This window comes from Callorhinus ursinus, unplaced genomic scaffold (assembly GCF_003265705.2).
Source record: "Callorhinus ursinus isolate GAN/ISIS: 27379988/994484 unplaced genomic scaffold, GSC_fseal_2.0 scaffold18, whole genome shotgun sequence".
Classification (NCBI taxonomy): Eukaryota; Metazoa; Chordata; class Mammalia; order Carnivora; family Otariidae; genus Callorhinus; species Callorhinus ursinus.
The window spans coordinates 977,245-999,997 of NW_027397080.1; the positions used below are offsets into that span (position 1 = coordinate 977,245).

At 40.7% G+C, this 22,753-nt stretch overlaps 1 protein-coding gene and 1 long non-coding RNA gene across 3 annotated transcripts in view; both read left to right on the forward strand.

Annotated features, from left to right (window-relative positions):
* GPBP1L1 (GC-rich promoter binding protein 1 like 1) overlaps positions 1–22,753 on the forward strand; it is a 60,480-nt gene that overhangs the window by 34,419 nt on the left and 3,308 nt on the right. For both annotated transcript variants that reach the window (XM_025856792.2, XM_025856791.2), the window contains exons 6-10: positions 10,873–10,945; positions 12,175–12,368; positions 19,586–19,726; positions 20,572–20,730; positions 21,519–21,643. In XM_025856792.2, the coding sequence (XP_025712577.1) occupies positions 10,873–10,945; positions 12,175–12,368; positions 19,586–19,726; positions 20,572–20,730; positions 21,519–21,643 (692 nt within the window). The remainder of the gene's footprint in view (positions 1–10,872; positions 10,946–12,174; positions 12,369–19,585; positions 19,727–20,571; positions 20,731–21,518; positions 21,644–22,753) is intronic.
* On the forward strand, positions 16,234–19,171 carry LOC141374403 (uncharacterized). The gene is made up of 2 exons (XR_012381248.1): positions 16,234–17,773; positions 18,065–19,171. It is a non-coding gene; the product is annotated as an uncharacterized lncRNA (long non-coding RNA).

A 22,753-nucleotide genomic window follows, 5' to 3' on the forward strand; every position in this document is an offset into this window, starting at 1 on the left:
GCCATGTGAGTCATCTCAGGGTCATGAGTTCAAGCCCCACATTGGGTGTAGAATTTACTTTTTAAAAATTCAGTTGTATTTTTAGGTGCCAGCAGTAAGCAGTCGGTAAATGAAGTTTTATAAAATGCTTTTAGTAAAGCAAAAAAACCTTTTAAAACTGTTTAGGAGTAAAATGTGTAGGAATAAATTTAACCAAAGATGTGAAAGACCTCTATACTGATCCATAAAATATTGCCAAGAGAAATTAAAAATCTAAATAAAAGATACCATTATGAATGGGAGGCTTTGAATTAGAATGACTCAACATGGTTAGGACATCAGTTCTACAGATTCTGCACAACACCAACCAGCATGTGTTCTTATAGAAATGGACTGGGTTATTCTAAAATTTTTATTGAAATACAAAGACCGTAGAATACCCAAAGTGATCTTAAAAAAGAACAGAGTTGGAGGACTTATACTACCTAACTTGAAGACTTAGTATAAAACTGTAATAATAATCAAGATGTTACATTATTATAAGGATAAACTAATAGTGGAGCAGAATAGAGAGTTCAGAAATAAACCTACAGGGCGCCTGGGTGGCTCAGATGGTTAAGCATCTGCCTTCGGCTCAGGTCATGATCCCAAGGTCCTGGGATCGAGTCCCGCATCAGGCTCCCTGCTCCTTGGGAGCCTGCTTCTCCCTCTGCTTCTCTCTCTCTCTCTCTCTCTCTCTCTCTCCCTCTCCCCCCCTCTGTCTCTCATGAATAAATAAATAAAAAATCTTTAAAAAAAAAAAAAGAAACCTACATTTATATAGTCATTTGATTTTCAAAAGATAACTAAAGCAGACCAATAGAGAAATATGTTTTTAACAAATGGTACTAGAATAACTGTGTGTATATATAGAGATAATGAGAGTATATATATATATATCTATCCTCTCCCCCTACCTCATAGCATACCAAAAAAAAAAATGAATTTGAGAGGAATTATAGACCCAAATATAAGGCCTAAAACTATAAAGCTTCTAGAAGAAAATTTGGGGGAATGTCTTTATGGCTTAGAGGATAGAAAAAGATTTCTTTGGATACAGTAATAACCTTACAGGAAAACATTGATAAATTGGATTTCATCAAAATTTAAAACACCTGCTTATCTCACAGACTCAAAGAAAATAGTGAAAAGGTTTATAAAGCATATATGTGAGGGGCATCTGGGTGGCTCAGTCAGTTAAGCGTCTGCCTTCGACACAGGTCATGATCCCAGGATCCTGGGATGGAGCCCCGCATCGGGCTCCTTGCTCAGCGGGGAGTCTGCTGCTTCCTCTCCCCCTGTCTCTCCCCTCTGCTCCTGCCCATACTCTCTCTCTCTCTCTCAAATAAATAAGTAAAATCTTTTTTTTTTTTTTAAGATTTTATTTATTTGACAGACAGCGAGAGAGGGAACACAAGCAGGGGGAGTGGGAGAGGGAGAGGCAGGCTTCCCGCCGAGCAGGGAACCCAATACGGGGCTCAATCCCAGGACCCCAGGACCATGACTTGAGCTGAAGGCAGACGCTTAATGACTGAGCCACCCAGGCACCCCATAAATAAAATCTTTTAAAAAAAGAAAATATATATATATGTGTGTATATATATATATATATATATATATATATATATAAAGCATATATGTGAAAAGAGATTTGTATCCATAATATAAATAACTCCTAGAACTCAATAATAAAAAAAACAACTGAATATATATTTTTCATTTCTTTCTTTCTTTTTGAGAAAGAGAAGCGAGTGAGGGGTGTGCAGAGGGAGAGCAAGAGAGAGAATCTTAAGTAGGCTCCACGCCCAGTGCTGAGCTGTTGAAACTCGGGGGCTGAATCTCAAATCCCTGAGATTAGGACCTGAGCTGAAATCAGGAGTCAGACACTTAACCAACTGCGCCACCTAGGCACCCCTCTTTTTGTTTTTTAAGTTTATTTATTTAGGGTGCTTGGGTGGCACAGTCGGTTGAGCATGGGACTCTTGGTTCCAGCTTGGGCTGTGATCCTCAGGGTCATGAGATGGAGCCCCGCGTTGGGCTCCGCGCTGAGTGAAGAGTCTGCTTTGAACTCTCTCTCCTCTCTGGGCCTCACCACCCCCACCCCACCCCCGGACTCCCACACACACACTTTTTCTAAAAAAAAAAAAAATAAATCTTAAAGTTTATTTAAGTAATTTCTACACCCATTGTGGGGCTCAAACAACCCTGAGATCAAATTGCATGTTCTTCCAACTGAGCCAGCCAGGTACCCCAACAACTCAGTATTTTTTCTTTTTTTAAGATTTTATTTATTTGGCAAAGAGATAAAGAGCACAAGTAGGCAGAGAGGCAGGCAGAGGGAGAAGCAGGCTCCCCAGTGAGCAGGGAGCCTGATGCAGGACTCGATTCCAGGACCCTGGGATCATGACCTGAGCCAAAGGCAGTCGCTTAACCAACTAAGCCACCCAGGCGCCCCCAACAACTCAGTATTTTTAAAAATGAGCAAGATTTGAACAGATTCTTCACAATGAAAGTTACACAAATGGCCAGTAGTCACATGAAAAAAGATCAGTGTCATTAGTCACAAGGGAAATGTGGAAATTCAGATTATGAGATAACTGCTACCCATTCACCAGAATGGCTAAAATATATGTCTGAAAACACTAATTTGGTGACATTTTCGAGCATTTGGAACTCTCATATATTGTAGGAACATGAAGTAGTACAACCATTTTGGGAAAAGGTGTGTGGCAAATTTTTGTATAAACTAAACGTAAACCTGTCCTGTGACCCAGCACTTCTAGATATTTACTCAAGAGAAACAAAGGTATATGGGCATTTATTACAATTTTATTCATAAAAGCCCCAAACTGGAAACAGTTTAAATGTCTTTTGACACAAGAACAGAAAACTTGTGGGTATAATAATGAAATGGACTACATAAATTCATTAATAAAGAGTGACTAATAAAACAACACAGTGAATTTCAGGGAAGCCTTACGCAAAATGGTGCATACTGTCTGATTTTGTTTGTGTGCGATCCTAGAATAAGCAAATAATCTATGGTGGGAAAGAAAGAGCAGTGCTTGCCTATGTGGAGTGGGGATTGTCTCGGAAAGGACATGAGGGAACTTTCTGGTTGTGGTAGGTAATTTTTGTTTTTAGAGAGGTTGAAGAGTTATAAACATTTTTCAAAACTCAGGGAATGGTATAGTTAGTATATGTGCATATCATTTTATGTAAATGTTATTTTATTAAAAAATAGGTTAACATCACCAGTCATGGTGGAAATTGATAAAATAAACCTCCTGATGTGATACACTGAGGATGCAACCTCACTTCTGTAAATTCCTTCCAGCAATGCATAGCCTGAATCTACCCATGAGAAAATATCATACAAACTCAAGTTGAAGTTTCTACTATAAAGAATTATAAAAGATTCTACAAAAGAACTAGCCTCTACTCTTTAAAAATGTCGTCATGGGGGACGCCTGGGTGGCTCGATGGTTAAGCATCTGCCTTCAGCTCAGGTCATGATCTCCAGGTCCTGGGATCGAGCCCGGCGTAGGGTTCCCAGCTCTGTGGGTAGTCTGCTTCTCCCTCTCCCTCTGCCTCTCCCCGTTCTTCTGCTCTTTCTCTCAAATAAATAAAATCTTTAAAAAATAAAAATGTCCTGAAAGAAAAAGTTCCAGATTAAAGAAAACTAAAGAGATAAGACAACTGAAGGAAGCCTGTGAGGAACACCTCACTGGCTCAGTCAGTGGGACTCTTGACCTCAAGATCGTGAGTGAGTTCAAGCCCCATGTTGGGCGTGGAGGCTACTCAAAAAAAAAAAAAAAAAAGGCAGAATGCAATCCTTTGGAGACGATGAGAAAACAGTGTACATTTAAGAATTGTTGTTTTGCTATAAAACTAATCAGTGTTATAGTTTGATTAAGTGTTACAGATTAGATAGTATTTATTGATGTTAATTGCCTGATTTTTACAGTTGTACTGTGATTATGTTAAGAATGCATTTTTAAAGAAATACATAACTAAGTATTTAAGGATGAATGGTTTAGGTTGCAAATGGTTCAGGAAGAAATATATTTAGAGAGAATGTTGGAGCAAATGGTGTAAAATGTTGACGTGAGAATCTAGACATCTGTGTAGGATGTACAGAAACTTTATTTTTTTTAAAGATTTTATTTATTTGACAGTGAGAGCGCAAGCAGGGGGGACGCAGAGGGAGAAGTAGGCTCCCCGCTAAGCAGGGAGCCCGATGCAGGACTCCATCCCAGGACTCTGGGACCATGACCTGAGCCGAAGGTAGATGCTTAACTGACTGAGCCACCCAGGTACCCCAGAAAGTGGGGGTTTTTTGCAACTTTGTTGTAAGAATGAAATAATTTCTGGGGCGCCTGGGCAGCTCAGATGGTTAAGCATCTTGCCTTCGACTCAGATCATGATCTCTAGGTCCTGGGATCAAGCCCCATCTGGCTCCCTGCTCAGTGGGGAGCCTGCTTCTCCCTCTCCCTCTGCCTCTCCCCTTGCTTGTACTCTCTCTGTCTCTCTCTCTCTCAGTGAATAAAATCTTTTAAAAAAATGAAATTACTTCAAAATAATAAGAAAGAACAGAGAGAGGGGCACCTGGGTGCCTCAGTTGGTTAAGCTTCCAATTCTTGATTTCAGCTCAGGTCTTGATCTCAGGGTCGTGAGTTCGAGCCCTGCATTGGGCTCTACCACAGGGTGTGGAGCCTACTTTAAAAAAATATTTGTTTTAAAAAAAGAGCACAGAGCAACTGGTATTGAAGAACCAAAAAAAGAAAAATAAATCCATGGACGTTATTTACAACAAAATAAAGTGAGGTGTCATACGTAGGGACAAACTACCAAAAACTGTAATACCTGGGTAGTGATAGCATTTTTGGAGGAGAAATTGAAGGAAGCAACAGGACATCTGGCAGTACCAAAAGAGCCAGCAGTTCTTTCTAGATAGCTTAGAGGGTGTGTTTGAGAACAGCTAGAAATCAGTAGGAGTGGTTTTTGTTTTTTTTTTTAAGATTTTATTTATTTATTCCTGAGAGAGAGAGAGAGAGAGAGAGAGGCAGAGGGAGAAGTAGGCTCCCAAGGAGCACGGAGCCCGATGCGGGACCCGATCCCAGGACTCCGGGATCATGACCCGAGCCGAAGGCAGACGCCCAACCATCTGAGCCACCCAGGCGCCCCAGTAGGAGTGGTTTTATGAAACTAGTCAGTCAATACAGAAGTTCTGGAATGATGTATGAAGGGTCTGGCTGGATCAATCAAGAGAGAGAAACCACACAGTAATTTGTACAGGGAAAGTACAGGATTGGGGTAATGAGCAGTTGGCTATATAAGGGACAGCCAGTAACCCTAGGGCTAAGATAGAGTTTGTTAGAAAGGGCTTAGTGGTGGTTCACTGAATGACAGAACAGTTGCTCGGCTGCTTCCAAGGAACATGCTGAAAATCTGCCCTCTTGAATACCTGGTAGAGCTGTTCAGATATCACTCTGCTACAAAACCACTCAAGTCAAAGCTCACTTGCACTTTAGAACCTGGCTTAGCAGGAATGGGTGCTGCAGGAGGCTGCTGAGTAATAAGCACATTGGAACAAGAGGCAGAAATCTTTTTCTTGCTCTCTACTGACAAAAAAGTTAACTTGCCAACTGGCAAATGGAAAAATTTTAAGTGCCCGGATACATTTACACAGAGCAGTCAGAAAGGACGACTTTGGAACTAAGAAGCAATAAGTTGATAAACAGCACTGAGTACTATCATTGTTTATGTTAACCAGCCAATATATTGCCCTTCTAGAACGTAGACCCTCATTGAACACAACACAATTGGAAATAGGATCCAGATTGAGTTGTGGAGGTGGAAACGATAGAGACGAAAGAGAAGGTTCAGATAAAAGGGAGGGAGGAAGGTAGGGATGACATCCAGGACATGAAAGAAACTAAGCCACCATATTTTTGAACACTATGAAAACAACCGAAGAGGGGCGCCTGGGTGGCTCAGTTGTTAAGCGTCTGCCTTTGGCTCAGATCATGGTCTCAGGGTCCTGGGATGGAGCCCCGCATCGGGCTCCCTGCTCAGCAGGAGGCCTGCTTCTCCCTCTCCCACTCCCCCTACTTGTGTTCCCTCTCTCGCTGTGTCTCTCTCTGTCAAATAAATAAAATCTTTAAAAGAAAAAAAAAGAAAAAAACAGAAGAGAGCACTCTAAAGCTTGATGTCAGAAAAACTGTCTTGACCCACATTCACAAAAACTAATCATGTAAATGAACATAAAGGATCAAGAGAATAAGGAACAGAATAACATCCTCACAGACAGTGCAAAGTATACCTGTACAGCATGTCCACAAAACAGATAAGAACCATTTTAAAATTTATTACTACGGTGTTACTACTTTAAAGTTTAAATGATACTAAGGGGCGCCTGGGTGGCTCAGTTGGTTAAGCATCTGCCTTCGGCTCAGGTCATGATCCCAGGGTCCTGGGATCGAGCCCCACATCGGGCTCCTTGCTCAGCGGGAAGCCTGCTTCTCCCGCTCCCCCTGCTTGTGCTCTCTCGCCCTCTCTGTCAAATAAATAAATAAAATCTTAAAAAAAAAAAAAGGAACATGAGAATAATCTGGTTTTTTTTTTTAAGAATTAGAAGAGGACAAAAATTTTTTTTTTAATTTTATTAGAATGAAGAGGGGTGGGGGAAACAGGGAGAGGGACAAGCAGACTGTGCTGAGTATAGAGCCCAATGTGGGGCTCAATCCCATGACCCTGAGATCATGATGACCTGAGCCAAAATCAAGTCGGACGCTTAACCCACTGAGCCACCCAGGTACCCCAGAAGAGGAAATTTTTAAGTGAGGAAGAAACAGATTAAAAGAGTTCAGGGAGGCAAAGTCAGTTAAGTGTCTGACTTGGTTTCCGCTCAGGTCATGATCTCAGGGTCATGGGATCAAAACCCCAAGTGAGGCTCTGTGTTCAGCAGGGGAGTCTGCTTGGGATTCTCTCTCCCTCTCCCCATACCCCTCTCTACCTTGTGTATATGTGTTCTCTTCCTCTCTCTCTCAAATCTTTTTTTTTAAGTTAGAATTGAGGGGTTCATGGCTGGCTCATGACTCTTGGTCTCAGGGTCGTGAGTTCAAGCCCCACATTGAGGGTAGAGTTCACTTAATAATTTTTTTAATGTATCATTATTTTAAAAAATAATAGACTCAAGTGAAAAAAGAGTACCCTTTGAGCATCAAGTCCCAGTGACTATAAGAGAAAGAAAATCAGACATTGACAAAGTTTTATAATAGAAGTCAGTGGAATAACAATTACAGTACTCAGAATGTTAGCCAAAGATTTTATACCCTATTACCCTTCAGTTATAAAAGTGGGTGGCTCATGGGCGCCTGGGTGGCTCAGTTGGTTAAGCGACTGCCTTCGGCTCAGGTCATGATCCTGGAGTCCCGGGATCGAGTCCCACATCGGGCTCCCTGCTCAGCGGGGAGTCTGCTTCTCCCTCTGACCCTCTTCCCTCTCGTGCTCTCTATCTCTCATTCTCTCTCTCAAATAAATAAATAAAATCTTTAAAAAAAAAAAAAAAGTGGGTGGCTCAGTCAGCTGGGTTGCTGACTTTTTTCTTTTTTTTTTTTTAAGATTCTATTTATTTATTTGACAGACACAGCGAGGGAACACAAGCAGGGGGAGTAGGAGAGGGAGGAGCAGGCTTCCCACGGAGCAGGGAGCCTGATGTGGGGCTCAATCCCAGGACCCTGGGATCATGACCTGAGCTGAAGGCAGACGCTTAACCATCTGAACCACCCAGGCGCCCCTCTCTTGTCTTCCTTCTTGTTTAGTCTCTCTTTTTCTCAAATTTTTAATTACTCCTTTCCTGATTTCTAGCACCTTGAGTTGAGATAGCACGTTCTAGCACGTTGAGCAGATGCTCAACGACTGAGCCACCCAGGCGCCCTGGGCTGCCGTCTCTTGATTCCAGCTCAGGTCATGATCTCAGGGTTGTGAGATCAAGCCCCCCATCAGGCTCCACGCTCAGCGGGGAGTCCACTTGAGATTCTCTCCCTCTCCCTCTGCCCCTCCCCCCACTCAGGCTCTCTTTCTCTCTAGAAATGAATAAATAAATCTTTTAAAAAATAAATGTCACAAATACCAATGTGTAAGGACTTGGAATATTGTTCCCAAGACTTTTCCTGAGGGAAGTACTAGACTAGAAGCTGCAGACAGTGAAACTAACCAGAAAAATATAAAGGAAGGGTGGTAAATACTAAGTATATGGTTAACTGTAGAACTAAAAGAGTTAAAAAGAGAGTTTAGCATGTAATAGCTATGGGCTCTGACAGTCTAGAAAAAGCATAACTTCTTAATGGGAGAATGGGGAGAGCCTGTAAAAAATAACATTTTATTAGTCATACTGGTGGTGTAATGTTGTTATTGTTACCCTGACACTGTTGTATGCAGTATGGGATAAAGTGATTGAATATGATATTCTATACCTTTATCCTTGAGCATCAGGATTCTTGGCATAGAAAAAAGGAAGTATAGATGCAAGATGCCTGGTAAAAACTCAAGTTTCTCAGTATGAGTTAGAAATATCAATAAGAGGTCATGATATATTTTATCTTTGAAAATAAATATATATTTGCAGATTCTGTCCACTGAAAAGATCTAAGAACAGTGACCACCCCCTTAGCAGTTGGCATCCCTAATGCCCAGATTGTGGTCTTGAAATACCGTTTCTGGACAGGATATTTGTAAGATAAGCTTGGAATATTTTGTCATACTACATAGCAAAGAAGTAAATAAAGACTACTACAGTTGTATGAAAAGGATTCAGAAGCCAAATTGTTGAAGAGGTTCCCACTGGCCAAATACAGATGTTTCATGCATCAAAGATATTAACTGATTAAATTTGTGAGTTCATAGTGATACCACCTTAGAAACAAGCATGTAGTCTACCTTTCCCTATGAATTGTACCACTAAGTCACCAAATAAATGAGAGGAAGTTCCTTTTTATGGAAGTGTACTAGCTAATAGAGAAGGAATGACAAAACTGTAAGATCATCGTTTTGCATCTTTTAGTGAGTTAATAGTTTTAGGCCATGAGCATTTATGTCTCCGCGGGAAGCCTGCTTCTCCCTCTCCCACTCCCCCTGCTTGTGTTCTCTCTCTCACTGTGTCTCTCTCTGTCAAATAAAATCTTCAGGGGGCGCCTGGGTGGCTCAGTCGTTAAGCGTCTGCCTTCGGCTCAGGTCATGGTCCTGGGGTCCTGGGATGGAGCCGCCCCGCATCGCACTCCCTGCTCAGCGGGAAGCCTGCTTCTCCCTCTCCCACTCCCCCTGCTGTGTCCCCTCTCTTGCGTTCTCTCTCTTTCTGACAAATAAATAAATAAAATATTAAATAAATAAAATCTTCAAAAAATTTTTTAAAAATTTAAAAAAATGTTTCTGGTTTGGCAGGTAATATTCTGTTGGCTTAAACTGAGTGAACTGAGTGGTGATTACAAGAATTTTTGCCCATTTGTTTTATGCAGGTTTTTTTATCTGTATTATATTTTACTATTTTTAAAAATCAGTGGAAAGAAATAGAAGATACCATATAAACAGGGGCAGTATCTCTGAAAACCCTGAATAGAATGTGACTAAGAACACAGCCTATTACAACAAGAAAATACAGCTTTTATCCATGGGGCCTCCCTCTACCTATACTTTTCCATCGAGAGGAGTGTATTTATCAGTCCTTCACATTTTGTCCCTAACTTTTCCATTTACGTGGTGAGTGGTTCTTCAATATGTATCTGTGCTTGTTCTATACTTGCGGTTCTCACCTTGATGGATTGAAAATACACACCTGCTGGGGCCCATCCCTAGACATTGTGATTCGGAAGCTCCGTAATGGAGTCTGGGCATCTTTCTGTTGTTTAATGTTCTATGGGTAATTGTGCTGAAAAGCCATTTTCCTACTCTGTTACCATATTGTAAAATTTGGGCTTGGACACCAGTGTCATACCACACCTCTAGTTGTTAAGTCCAGTTTATTGCTCTTAACACTTTTCCATCCTTCCCCCTCATCTCTCTCTCTCCCTGTTACCTTCATTATTCTCCTGAACTATGGAATTGGTTTCCTTTAATGGTCTCCTAGTTGATGTTTAAGCCTCTCAGATACATCCTTCAAGCTGCACCAGACTGTTATAAACTTAATGATTATGGATTATGTTTACTGCATGAGAAATGATCTTCAGTACCTACAGAATAAAATTTAGTCTCCCTAAAAAATCTGGCTCTTGCCCTACTTTGCTAGACATCTCTTTGACCACAGAAAGGTCCCCTCCTTCCCTAGTACTAATCATTCTGAACTTGGCGTACATACCCTATCGGAAGATGCGAACTTGCCCATTTAGTCTGTTTATTTAAAAAAAAAGTTTTGGGGGGCGCCTGGGTGGCTCAGTTGGTTGGGCGACTGCCTTCGGCTCAGGTCCTGATCCTGGAGTCCCGGGATCGAGTCCCACATCGGGCTCCCTGCTCAGCGGGGAGCCTGCTTCTCCCTCTGACCCTCTTCCCTCTCGTGCTATCTCTCATTCTCTCTCAAATAAATGGATAAAATCTTTAAAAAAATAAAAATTTAAAAAATTTAAAAATTTTTTTAATCCTCTTATGTTAAAGGGAATGAAACCCAAGAGAGCCTAAGATTAATACAAGATCTATTGATTTAGCATTTCAGTATTTTCTGCTTGCTTGTTGATTCTGAATACAGCGTTAAATATGTGCTGCTGATAATTATTAGATAGGTTCCATGGTGATGACTACTTTGTGAAAAGTGCCAAAATGATAAGCTTTCTCTGTCAACCATTTATATCCCTTTTTTCCTAGCCTTCTCTGAATCCCGAAGCTGGCAAACAGAATCAGCCATGCAGACCTATTGGGACCCCTTCTGGAGTGTGGGGTAGGTGGATTTGCCATTTTAAAGGCACAACTTTAAATTTTTCTTAGCATGGAAAGGAGCAAAAATTCTTTATCTCTTTTTTGTTTCTTTTTTTCTCATCTCATCCATTTGCACATGGTAACTAACACCTATTATCTCTCACTGTGCCCACCCAAAATACCCCTGAAATGTAATGGTAGTGGAGTCATAATACAGATAATGGAGAGCTTGTAAAGCCCTGAATTTGAAAGCAGATTTTAAGCAAAGGGAGAATTATCTAAAGCTTATGAGAAGTAATGTTTAATTAACATCACTAATTCATTTATAACAAAGTGAATTTTTTGTGTTATAACTGTTTCTTAAATATTTGGTAGGCAAATATAGTGGTATTTTCTAAGCATTCTTTCATATTAGTAGATAGTCTTCCAAAGTGTTCTTTGAAAGGCTGTATGATACCACATCCTGTAGACAACTTTGTTCAGCAGGTTCCAGTTGTTGAGGGTTTTTTTGTTTAAGGGTGTTGGGGGGCAGGTTTGGCAGTTACAAATGTTGCTTGTAGAGGGCAAGGTGAAAACATAAATACACACAATTATGTGTACATGTTGGGAATAACTAGCCTTATAAAAAAATTAAGAGACAAATCAGTGTATTTCTTAAAACCTGATCTGTAGTTTTGGAATCGTTGGCATTTACAAATGAGACTCTCCTAGTCCCTACATTAATTCAGTAGTTAGGCATCTTATTGGGAAGGCTTTAATATATCTAAATACTGGTTTTGGATCTTGAATTATAGGATTAAAGGTGCTTGTTGTACCGTTTCCCCTTTGTTAATAGTGTAAGGCTTTGCTCCACTTTGCCTCATCAGAAGGTCCCAGGGTAGCCTCCTTTCCCCAATTTCCACATCTCTCTCCACTCCCATGCTGACAGGAACTGCCATACTTGGATATATTCTTGATTGGTGTGTGCCTGAGTGATCACACCATATACTAGACAAGTTATGCCCCTGAAGGACTACTAACATCTTTGGGCTTCCTGGTTGATTTATGAGTTTTGCTTCATATGCAGCCTTTTTCCTATAATTCCCAAATAGTGTCATTTTTGAGAATATCTGTTAAGTGCACACCAAGAAATGTTTGTTCCTCAGTTTCACCTGTCCACTGTTTTTTTGAAAATGAGGACTTCATATAAACTGTGCTACGTATTAACCAATGTTTGACATTCTTTTGTCTCTTCACTATTGTATTTCACAGAAAACCCACCTAGTGCCAAGCAACCCTCCAAAATGCTAGTCATCAAAAAAGTTTCCAAAGAAGATCCTTCTGCTGCCTTCTCTGCTGCATTCACCTCACCAGGATCTCACCATGCAAATGGGAACAAATCATCAACCCTGGTTCCAAGTGTCTATAAGAACCTGGTTCCTAAGCCTGTGCCACCTCCTTCCAAGGTATGATTTGGAATCAGCATAAGAACCTTACATAGCAGAGGTTTGGGAATAAATCAGGAAAAAATTCAGTAAATTTATTTTTTCCTATTGAGTCATTCACCAGATACTCATTTAGTACCTAATATATGTATAGTATTTTACTCTGTCTCCAAACTCTCTACTTCTGCTAATTGGACTTTTAGTAGGCTTTCTCATACTCATTAGCTTCATCTCATAAACTTGCTTCTTCTGATTTGCTGTTTCCATTAATAGCATCAACATCCATCTGATCACTTGGCTGATTATCTAGATTGGCTTCTTCTTTCCTCCTCCTCCTCATCACTCATTCCCCTGTACCAAGCAGTTATAAATTCCCTGTCACTTATTCCCTCTATTATGTCCTATGCCCTTGTCACCTCCCATGTACTATTGTAATGCACCCTTTTATTTCCTCATCTCTCTATATTCATCTTGCACAAGACTGCCAGAATGATCATCCTAAGACAATTTGAATGTATGACATCCTTTCCTCAATCACTTCAGCAGTCCCAAACCATCTATAGCAGGGTTTGGTAAATTTCTTCTATAAAAAGTCAGATAATAAATATTTTAGGCTTTGCTGGTCACCTGTGACACTAGGTTTTTGTTACATTTACCTTTCTTTTCTTTCTTTCTTTTTTTCTTTTCTTTCTTCTTTCTGTTTTTTGTTTTACAATGCTTGAAAAATGTAAAAAGTGTATTACTAGCTCATGGGCCATATAGAAACAGGCCTCTGGCCCGTGAGTGTTCCTGACCAACCCTGATCTTACAGTACAGTGTCCGAACTTCTTAGCAGTGGCATGTATAATTCTTTATACTTTAAGCCTAATCTATCTTTTATATTTTACTACCCCTTCTTTCTCTTACCTGGAAAATTATTCATCCTTCAAATTCACGTTGTCGTTTTGGGAATCCTCTTCTATCACACATATCTTAAGATCTTATTAATCTTTATATCTATGTTTGAATAGCACTCTTGTCTCTTATCACAATATCTATAACACTTAGTTACATTTATTTCCCCACTTGTAATCTCCTTAAGGGCAGCCTTCAGATCCTTTTCATATTCGTATCCCTAGCACCCTCACAAAAGCACCTAATAATTGCTTTAATGAATTCTAGCCACTATACAGAAGTAATTAGAATTTACTTCGTGGGGTGCCTGGGTGGCTCAGTCATTAAGCATCTGCCTTCGGCTCAGGTTATGATCCCAGGGTGCTGGGATCGAGCCCCGCATCGGGCTCCCTGCTCTGCGGGAAGCCTGCTTCTCCCTCTCCCACTCCCCCTGCTTGTGTTCCTGCTCTCGCTATCTCTCTCTCTGTCAAATAAATAAAATCTTTTTTTTAATTATTTTTTTAATAAAATCTTTTTTTTAAAAAAATGTTTTTTTTTTTTTTTTACTTCATTATTGAGGAAAACCAGTGAGCATTTATTCATTTTCCTCTGTGTAAGCACTGTGTTTGGTGGTTCTGAGCAATACAGGTAAGTACATTAGTCATGACTATCCATGAGCTGAAAGTCTAATTGGAATAATAAGATATAACAACATGAAAGCTCATGTGATGTGTATGAAATAAAATAGTAACAGATGGCTAATAATAAATTCTAGACAGACTTAGAATAACTAAATGAATTAAACACTAGTGTTCAGTTCAGATTATGACCATCAAGGAAAATTTTGCTGAAAACTTGTCATGTGAACTGATCTTTGGAGGATGGTCCAGATTTGGATAGGCAGAAAAAAGTCTGGAGAGTATTACACATCATTAAGAGAAGTGGTAGTTAAATACAAATTCTGAAACCAGAAAACACTGGCAATATTTGAGGGATGGTGAATGATCATTTTAATTACTCCTGGGAGCACTAGGGAAGTATCCAGACTAGGGGTCCTTATCCTACTGGTAACGAATGAAGCTTTCAGGGTAGATAAGATCTCTAAGGAAGAAGAGTGGAAGAGTAAAGAATGGGAAAATAAAACGTGGAGGAATATTTAATAATTTATAAATATTAGGAAAATACCAATATAGTCAGTAGGACTAAGAAACTGTAATTCAGACATCAAAAAAATAGTATACTATCACAAAAATCTGGGTTAGGTGAATTTAAGTTAGCAACTGGGGTTGTCAACACTTGACAGTTGCTGCTGACAAGTTGATGAAAATAAATGAAAAAAAGGGTTTTGACCTTAGCAGTTGTAAAGGTTTAGGTCACCTTTGAGTTGAGGTTTTAGGAGAGTAGTGTAGGGATGAAACAAGATTTCAGGGGATTCTGGAATTATGTGGGTGGAAGTGGAGGTAGTGGCAATTTTGAGACTTGATAGTGAAAGGAAATAGAACATAGGTGGTGGTAAAGTTAAGTGAAAGGATGGAGAAAATCTGTAGGAAGAAGCCCTTGTAACATACTTGAAAGAGGTCATTAAAGAATCGTGACCTAAGGAAGAAATGAGTAGGAATAAAACTGATAAGTGGAATTTTCTTTGAAAGGGTTTAGGATACTTGTTTGTCTGATGTAGAAGGGAAAGAATGTGAATTTAAGTCAAGAGAGCAACTACTATCTAGGAAACAGTATAGCATGGAAATTAACAGCAGGGCTTTGGAGTAGTGTCCACTTTGCACCTCCTTTGTGATACAACCGTGGACAAGTTTCTTAAGTTCTCAGTTTTATCATCTATAAAATGGAATAGTAGTACCTATCTTTTAAGGTTTTTGTGAGATGTAAATGCGATTTTATGAGGTATTTAAAACTGGCATATAGTAAGTGCTAATAAATTACAGAGATTATTATCAACACACTTTGTTCTATTCCTTAAGTTCTATAAGTGTACTTCATTTGAAATGTCTGTAAGCATTCTGTTAAACCATAGAGAGTATAAAAATGAGTTAAAACAGTATGTCCTCAGACACCTAAGAAAGCTTTTGAGAGTGAAGAAGTGGCAAGTACAGAAGTCAGGACACAGAGCGTAAGATTAGTTTAGCTCTGTTGTGTAGGACTATCCTAGTTGAGGATGGAATGAAAATAGGAAAACTAAGGTAAAGGCTGTGAATGTCCTTGCAGAAGGTAATGAAGCCTGAACAGGGATGATGAAAGTGGGCAGAGAACGGAGGTGGTGAAGGCACACAGTGGGAAGGAAACAGGACACCGCACATTCTTCTCTGGGAAACAGATAACTGTGGAGCCATTCACTGGAGTTAAGAGAGAAAGATCAGTTTTCAGGAAAAGTTGATGAGAGTGGTTCTGCACGTGTGAAATGTGAGGTATCAGAGGAGGGAAGAGGTGAGATGACTGGGATTTATCCAGTCATTTTCTTTAGGCATTCAACGGTTATTACAAGTATCACTAGAGGTACAAAATAAATCTTAAAAGAGTTTGTTATCTAGTAGAGGGACAGATAGAAAAAATAAATGTTCTCCTATGCATGTAGAGGGGGGTCCTCAGACTCTTTTTATAGATAAGGTCATACTTGAACTGGGTTTTGAAGTGGAAAAGGAAAGACTGGCCATGTGTTGACATCCTCTTATGTTCCAAGACCTTCATTAGGCCTTTTACATGTATTCTATAACATTTACTCCTCTAATCCTAGGACAGCAAGAAATTATGTAATATAAGGTTCCATAACTAATAAAGTGAGAGAGTCATGACTCTTAAACCAGGTTTGTCTGACTTCAGTCCAGAGCTCTTTCTGATGCTTCAAACTGCCTCCTACCCTGAAGGATTAAAAAGGAGGGAGGAAGTTGAGAATTCAGGTCAGACTATAATTTTCAGCAAGTTATTTAGTTTTGCTAAACTTACATAAAAATTAATTGGAGCTAATTATATCTGTCACATAATTGTGGTAAAAGAATGAAATTAAAGTTTTAAAAGTACTTGGAATATAATAGTGGCACATCTTAAGTAGTCAGTAAATAGTAGTTTAGAAACAGTAGGAGGGGCGCCTGGGTGGCTGTTGGTTGAGCATCTGCCTTTGGCTCAGGTCGCGATCTCAGGGTCCTGTGATCGAGTCCCACATCGGGATCCCTGCTGAGTGGGGAATCTGCTCCCTCTCCCTCTGTCCTTTCTCCACATGTGTTCTCCTTCCTGCTCTCTCTCAAATAAGTAAATGAGAAGATCTAAAAAATAAATAAATAGAAACAGTAGTTCAGGGTGCCTGGCTGGCTCAGTCCATGGTGCATGTGACTCTTGATCTTGGAGTTGTAAGTTCCAGCCACATGGCATAGGGATTACTTAAAAACAAACAAAAAAACCAGTAGAAGTTTGTTAGGGAGCAAGTAGATGGGGCTTTCCAGGCAGAGGAACCATTGTTACCAAAAAAAAAAAAAAAAAGGAAAAACATGCCATGTTTGGGAAAAGACAAATGATTAAGTATGGCTGGTAATTGGGAATTGGTGGGGGGGAAGTATTAGTTAAGCCAGTCCAGTCATGGAGGTCTCTCTTTTTTTTTAAGATTTTATTTAAGAGAGAGCAGTGGGAGTGAGAGAGCACAAGCAGGGGGAGCAGCAGAGAGGGAGAGAGAAGCAGGCTCCTCACTAAGCAGGGACGCAGGGACCCAGGACCCTGGGAACATGACCTGAGCCAAAGGCAGACGTTTAACCAACTGAGCCACCCAGGCGCCCCCATTCATGGAGGTCTTTATAAAAACTCAGAGGTTAGAGGTAGAGATACAGTTTTACGTATTTTCTACATGGTTTCAACAATTTAAATGATTAAGCAGTTATAAAATAATTGGTTTTTCTGATGAAGTTAACGGAGAAACAGAGAGATTATAACAGAAGAACACTGAGGCTAGAGCTCTGAAGAATACCTGCATCCACTGAAGGGAATCCAGAAAGGCAAAGAGGACAAGTTCGAAAAGATGGGTAATAGCAATCTCTCATTCTCCAAAAACAGATTTTTTTTTTAAGAATTTATTTATTTCAGAGAGAAAGAGAGCATGAGAAGGGGGGAGGGGGAGGGAAAAGCAGACTCCCTGCTGAACAGGGAGCCCGATGCTAGACTCAATCCCAGGATCCTGGGATCATGACCTGAGCCGAAGGCAGATGCTCGACCAACTGAGCCACCAAGGCGCCCAGATTTTTTTTTTTTAAATTAAGAGCTGGCCTTGGAATATAATATGACGACAAGATTTTTGGTTATTTATTGAAAATAGGGATAGAGATGAGTATTACAGAGAATTGATAGTAATAATGAGCAAGTATAAGACAGCAGATACTGACTTATGCAGAAAAGTTAGGCAATAAGAGGACGACGGTATAAAGGAAAATAAATGTTTGGGTTTTTTTCCCTAGCTTCAGTAAGGTAGCTTAGCATGTTTGTAGATAAAGGGGAAGAACTTATTAGAACAAAGGAAGAAATAAATTCTGAAAGGAAAGAGAATGAATAGATATAGAATGGTAGAAGAGGGGGTAGGAAGCTATTGAACTTGAGGTGCAAAAGGAGAGAATTGGGGAAAGTTTGGATCTAGTGACTTCTGACTTCTCAGTCCAGTATGAGAAGGCAAGATCATTTGAAGTGGAGAGAGTTGGGATTGATTTGGAGTTTGAAGGAAAGGAGAGGACATTTTTTTAAAAACCCATGGTTGATATGTGGTTCACTTCGGTGGATTTGTATGTATATAATTCCTCTAATAAAAGAAGGCATGGGGCATAGGTTTTCTCCAGTGAGCAGCCAGCTAGATAGCATAGTGTTTGAGTTACTGAAAATTAGGATTAAATTGGAATAAAGCTGGGCAAAGATACAGGTATCCTGTTGCATGTAACACTGTCTGGTAAACTTTCCATACTACTATGGCAAAAACTCAAGTGTTGGAGTGTGCTGAGGTGCCAGTGTTAAAGACAAAGCATCTGATAAACCATCTACAGCTCTGCGGAAGCTGCTGGGGAACTGTCATCTTTGATAATGAGCCTTACATAAGCAGCCATCTTTAGGTTTGCATCAGTGCAAGAAAAAAAATTAATCTCCATTCCAGTTGGGTCGTTGTCTCTTAACTGCTTGCATCTTCTTTTTGGAGGCATTGCAAAAAACAATACTACATATTACTTGAGTAACCTTAGACAAATTGTGTAACTTTCTTAACCTTAGTGTCATTTTTTTGTAAAAAGTTGACATAATTATACCTGACCGGGTTAAGAATGAAAACAGTATGACAGCCATCTGATAGATACCCAGTCATATTAATTTCCTTCTTAAAGCCTGCCTCTTTAATACCAACAAAGAAATTCTTTTTACTCAGATCTTTCCTTTTTCCTGGCAGTCTCTCAGTTCTGATTGTTTCATTCTGGGAAAATGGACATTTTTCACTTGCTTCAGCCTCACTCCATTGATGTGCTGTTTTCCTGTTTTCCTCAGGTAGTGTGATTGACTCAAAAAGAGTGGGTGTGCCTGGGTGGCACAGTCAGTTAAGCATCCAACTTTTGGTTTCTCCTCAGGTTGTGATCTCGGGGTCATGGGATCAAGCTCTGCATCGGGCTCCACACTGAGTGTGGAGTCGGCTTGAGATCCTCTCTCCCTTTCCTTTTGCCCCTCCCACTTCTGTGTGTGCTCACTCTCTCAGTCTCTCTCTCTCAAATAAACAAATCTTTAAAAAAAAAAAAATATTCTAGTTGCACTACAGTGCCCAATCATAATTGGGATCAGGGCCAGAGTGACAGAATGGGCCTAGACCCCACAAGGCCAAGCAAAGAAGGGACCAAACCAGAATTGTCTAGCCATTTACATTGCCCACACTGGCCTAGAAGTAGCTTCCTGTCATTGAAGTTCTTGGAAAATAACTTTTTTTTTTTTTTTAAGAATCAAGATTACATCAGAGGTTAATAAACGTGCCATAAAAAGGGAACACTTTAGGGTCAAGTTTGGGAAATGCCACCTCTCAAATTCACATGTATAGTTAAATGCTTTGGGAAATAGCATAGTAAAGAAACCTGTTGAAGTTTATTCATCTCCACATCTCCCACACTTACTAAACTAGAGCTCTCTTTTTTGAGAATACCATTAATATCCCATGGTACTTCTCATTTCCATCTGCTTTTTTCCTTCAAGTGCCTAACCTCAGAAAGAGGTTGCATACCTCCCAAACATGTTAAGATGGGTAAGCTCTAGGAACTCATGTTCCCACATAACATTTTATTCTTGCTTTATGTGATCTTCCAGGCTGAGCTTCTGTCTCCATACTTGTTCTGACTGATTTGTTTTTTCTTCCCATGTAGCCCAGTGCATGGAAAGCTAACAGAATGGAACACAAATCAGGATCCCTTTCCTCTAGCCGGGAATCTGCTTTTACCAGTCCAATCTCTGTTACCAAACCAGTAGTACTGGCTGGTGGCGCAGTTTTAAGCTCTCCTAAAGAGGTGAGTGAAGATAAGGCCAAGCAGCCTTTTCTAAAATTGCTATTTCCCATTTACTTATACTGAGATACATGATGTGACATGTAAAGCTCTAATTCCATTTCCTTTGTAGCTGTGTTTAGCTTAGAGTCATTTCTTTTTTTTTTTTAAGATTTTATTTATTTATTTGACAGAGAGATAGCTAGAGCAGGAACACAAGCAGGGGGAGTGGAAGAGGGAGAAGCAGGCCCCGCCGAGCAGGGAGCCCAATGTGGGGCTCGATCCCAGGACCCTGGGATCATGACCTGAGGCAGACACTTAACAAATGACCCACCCAGGTGCCTGCTCAGAGTCATTTCTTTACTGGTAATTCGCATTTGCATCCAAAGATGGGCAGTAGCTGAGTGGAGTAGTTGCTCAGTAGTAGACTGGGGTCAGCCTGTGTTAGACTGGCATAAAAGATCAAAGAGGTGCTGTATAAGCCATACAGTCTGAACTGCAAAAACCCTGGAAAGCTGTGGGTTGCCTGGGTGGCTTAGTTGGTTGAGCATCTAACTTCAGCTCAGGTCATGATGCCAGGGTCCTGGGATCAAGTCCCCAGTCGGGCTCCCTGCTCATCGGGGAGCCTGTTTCTTCCTCTCTGTTCCTCCTCCCTGCTCGTTCTCTCTCTCTGTGAAATAAATAAAATCTTTAAAAAAACCTGCAAAGCTGAAGTCTGTTTATTTTAATGAAAAGGATAGTTTACTTTAGGTAAAAGAGTGATAATTAGGCTACCAGATTCTGGAAATCAGTACCATGTAGAAGTGACCCAGAGAATCCCAGTTCTTGCATCTGCTGTCAGGAGCAACCTATTTGTGGTATTTGCCCAGAGTCCTTCCAGCACTACTCCTCCAATAGAGATCAGCTCCTCTCGCCTGACCAAGCTGACCCGCCGAACTACCGACAGGAAGAGTGAGTTCTTGAAGACTCTCAAGGACGACCGGAATGGAGACTTCTCAGAGAACAGAGACTGTGACAAGCTGGAGGACGTAAGAGCATAAGGCTTTTCTGGGGCAACATAGGGGTTTTCCTGTGTTGTGTATGTCCTTTTTTAAGTCTTTAATTGGTCAGTGCTGTAAAAAATTGGTAAATTATAGAAGCTTTCATCAGTTAGGATTACATTTAATTGCAATATAAGAAAATCTGACAAATAGAACCACAAAACAAAGAGGGGTGTTTTTTTGTATCCCACAACAGGAAGGTTAGAGGTTGCAGGCTAAGCAGGTAAGCTCATTGGGATTATCAGGAAACTTACAACTTTTGGTCACCTTGGACTAGGGTAGTTACGGACCTCTGTTACTTCTCATCCGTATTCTGGTTAGGGAAAGGACAGGGAGCCAAAAACCTGAAAGGGGATAATGTCCCTTTTAATAATGCTTTCTTAAAAGCCACACCCTGCAATTTCCAGGAGTACAACATTGGCCAACTATCAAATGGCAACTCCTAGCTGCAAGGGACTCTAGAAAGGTGAACTTTTTAAAGGCTGAGCACAATAGTTTTTTTAGTCCAAATTGTTAAGCCTAGAGCATTGATGCTGCGTCAGTATCTAGTAGCATCTCCCACCATTGACATAACCTAAAGTTAAGATCCTGACCAGTTGGTATACTTGAGAAATCTTAGTAAGGTGAACAAGTCCTCATTTTTAAATGGGGAAAACCTGTGGGCTGAAGTTGTTTTCTGGAAAGCACATTTCCTTGGTTCTGACTCCTTAATCTTGTAGATTGTGTATCTTGCTACAAAGGGTCATTGAACCAAGTGTGTCCTTCCCTTCTTTCAGTTGGAGGACAACAGCACCCCTGAACCAAAGGAAAACGGAGAGGAGGGCTGTCATCAGAACGGCCTTAGTCTCCCTATAGAGGAGGAAGGGGAGGTCCTCTCACACTCCCTGGAAGCAGAGCACAGGTGAGTGCAGATCAGATCACAGGGCATGCTGTGTATGGCCTATAAGGAGCTTGAACATCCTTAAGACATCCCAGATGGAGTCTGGCCTACAGAGAGAAGTGTTCATGGGCCATAATTTGTTCTCTCTTTATGCCCCAGCTTGGCCTCTTGCCCACTGGACATTCCTTTACAGATTTGCCAACTTTTTCACAACTTTCCTCTGCAAGGCTTTCATTTAGTTTAGTTTCAGACTAGGTTTATATCTCCATTTGCAGAGGGGAACCTATTTTCTAGGACCGTTTCTTGGACCCTCCTAGCCCAAGTGAGCCTTTATAAGACCCCTTTAAAAGGCCTTGGGAGGCCATGCCTCCCCACAGGTGGAGCTTGTTCTTTAAATGAGGGCCTTGAACATAGAGCAGCCAGCTGTTTGGGGCACCTGGATGGCAGATGGGGCCTGCCATGTGTGGCAGTACCTTCCTAAAATGAAGTTCCTGTCCTGAAGAACTTTAGAAGTCAGCAAAAGATCACAAGAGTATGAAGGAGACCATGGTGCCATGAAATTGAAGGAGAACTTAGGTACATGTGGAGATGTGCTGATCTGCTTACTAGAGACAAAAGTGAGATTTTTTTTTTTTAAAGATTTATTTCTTTGAGAGAGAAAGAGAGTGGGGGGAGGAGCAGAGGGAGAGGGAGAGAATCTCAAGCAGACTCCCCACTGAGCGTGGAGCCCCGTCATTTGCACAACCCTGAGATCATGACCTGAGCCAAAATCAAGAGTCGGCCGCCCAACCATCTAAGCCACCCAGGCACCCCAAAAGTGAGATTTCAGGGCGCCTGGGTAGCTCAGTTGAGCGTCTGCCTTCAGCTTAGGTTATGATCTCAGGGTCCTGGGATTGAGCCCCGCATCGGGCTCCCTGCTCCGTGGGAAGCCTGCAGCTCCCCTTGCTTGTGCTTTCTCTCTGTCAAATGAATAAATAAAATCTTTTTTCTAAGAGATTTCTTCTTCTGTTTTGTCAGAGAGGGCCCTTGCACTTTGGCTCTTATGCAGTCTTATTTTCTGCTTCTCTCTCCTCTCTGTAGCTCTTATACTCTAGAAAGAGCAACTGTGGAGATCCCTCATTTAATTCAGAC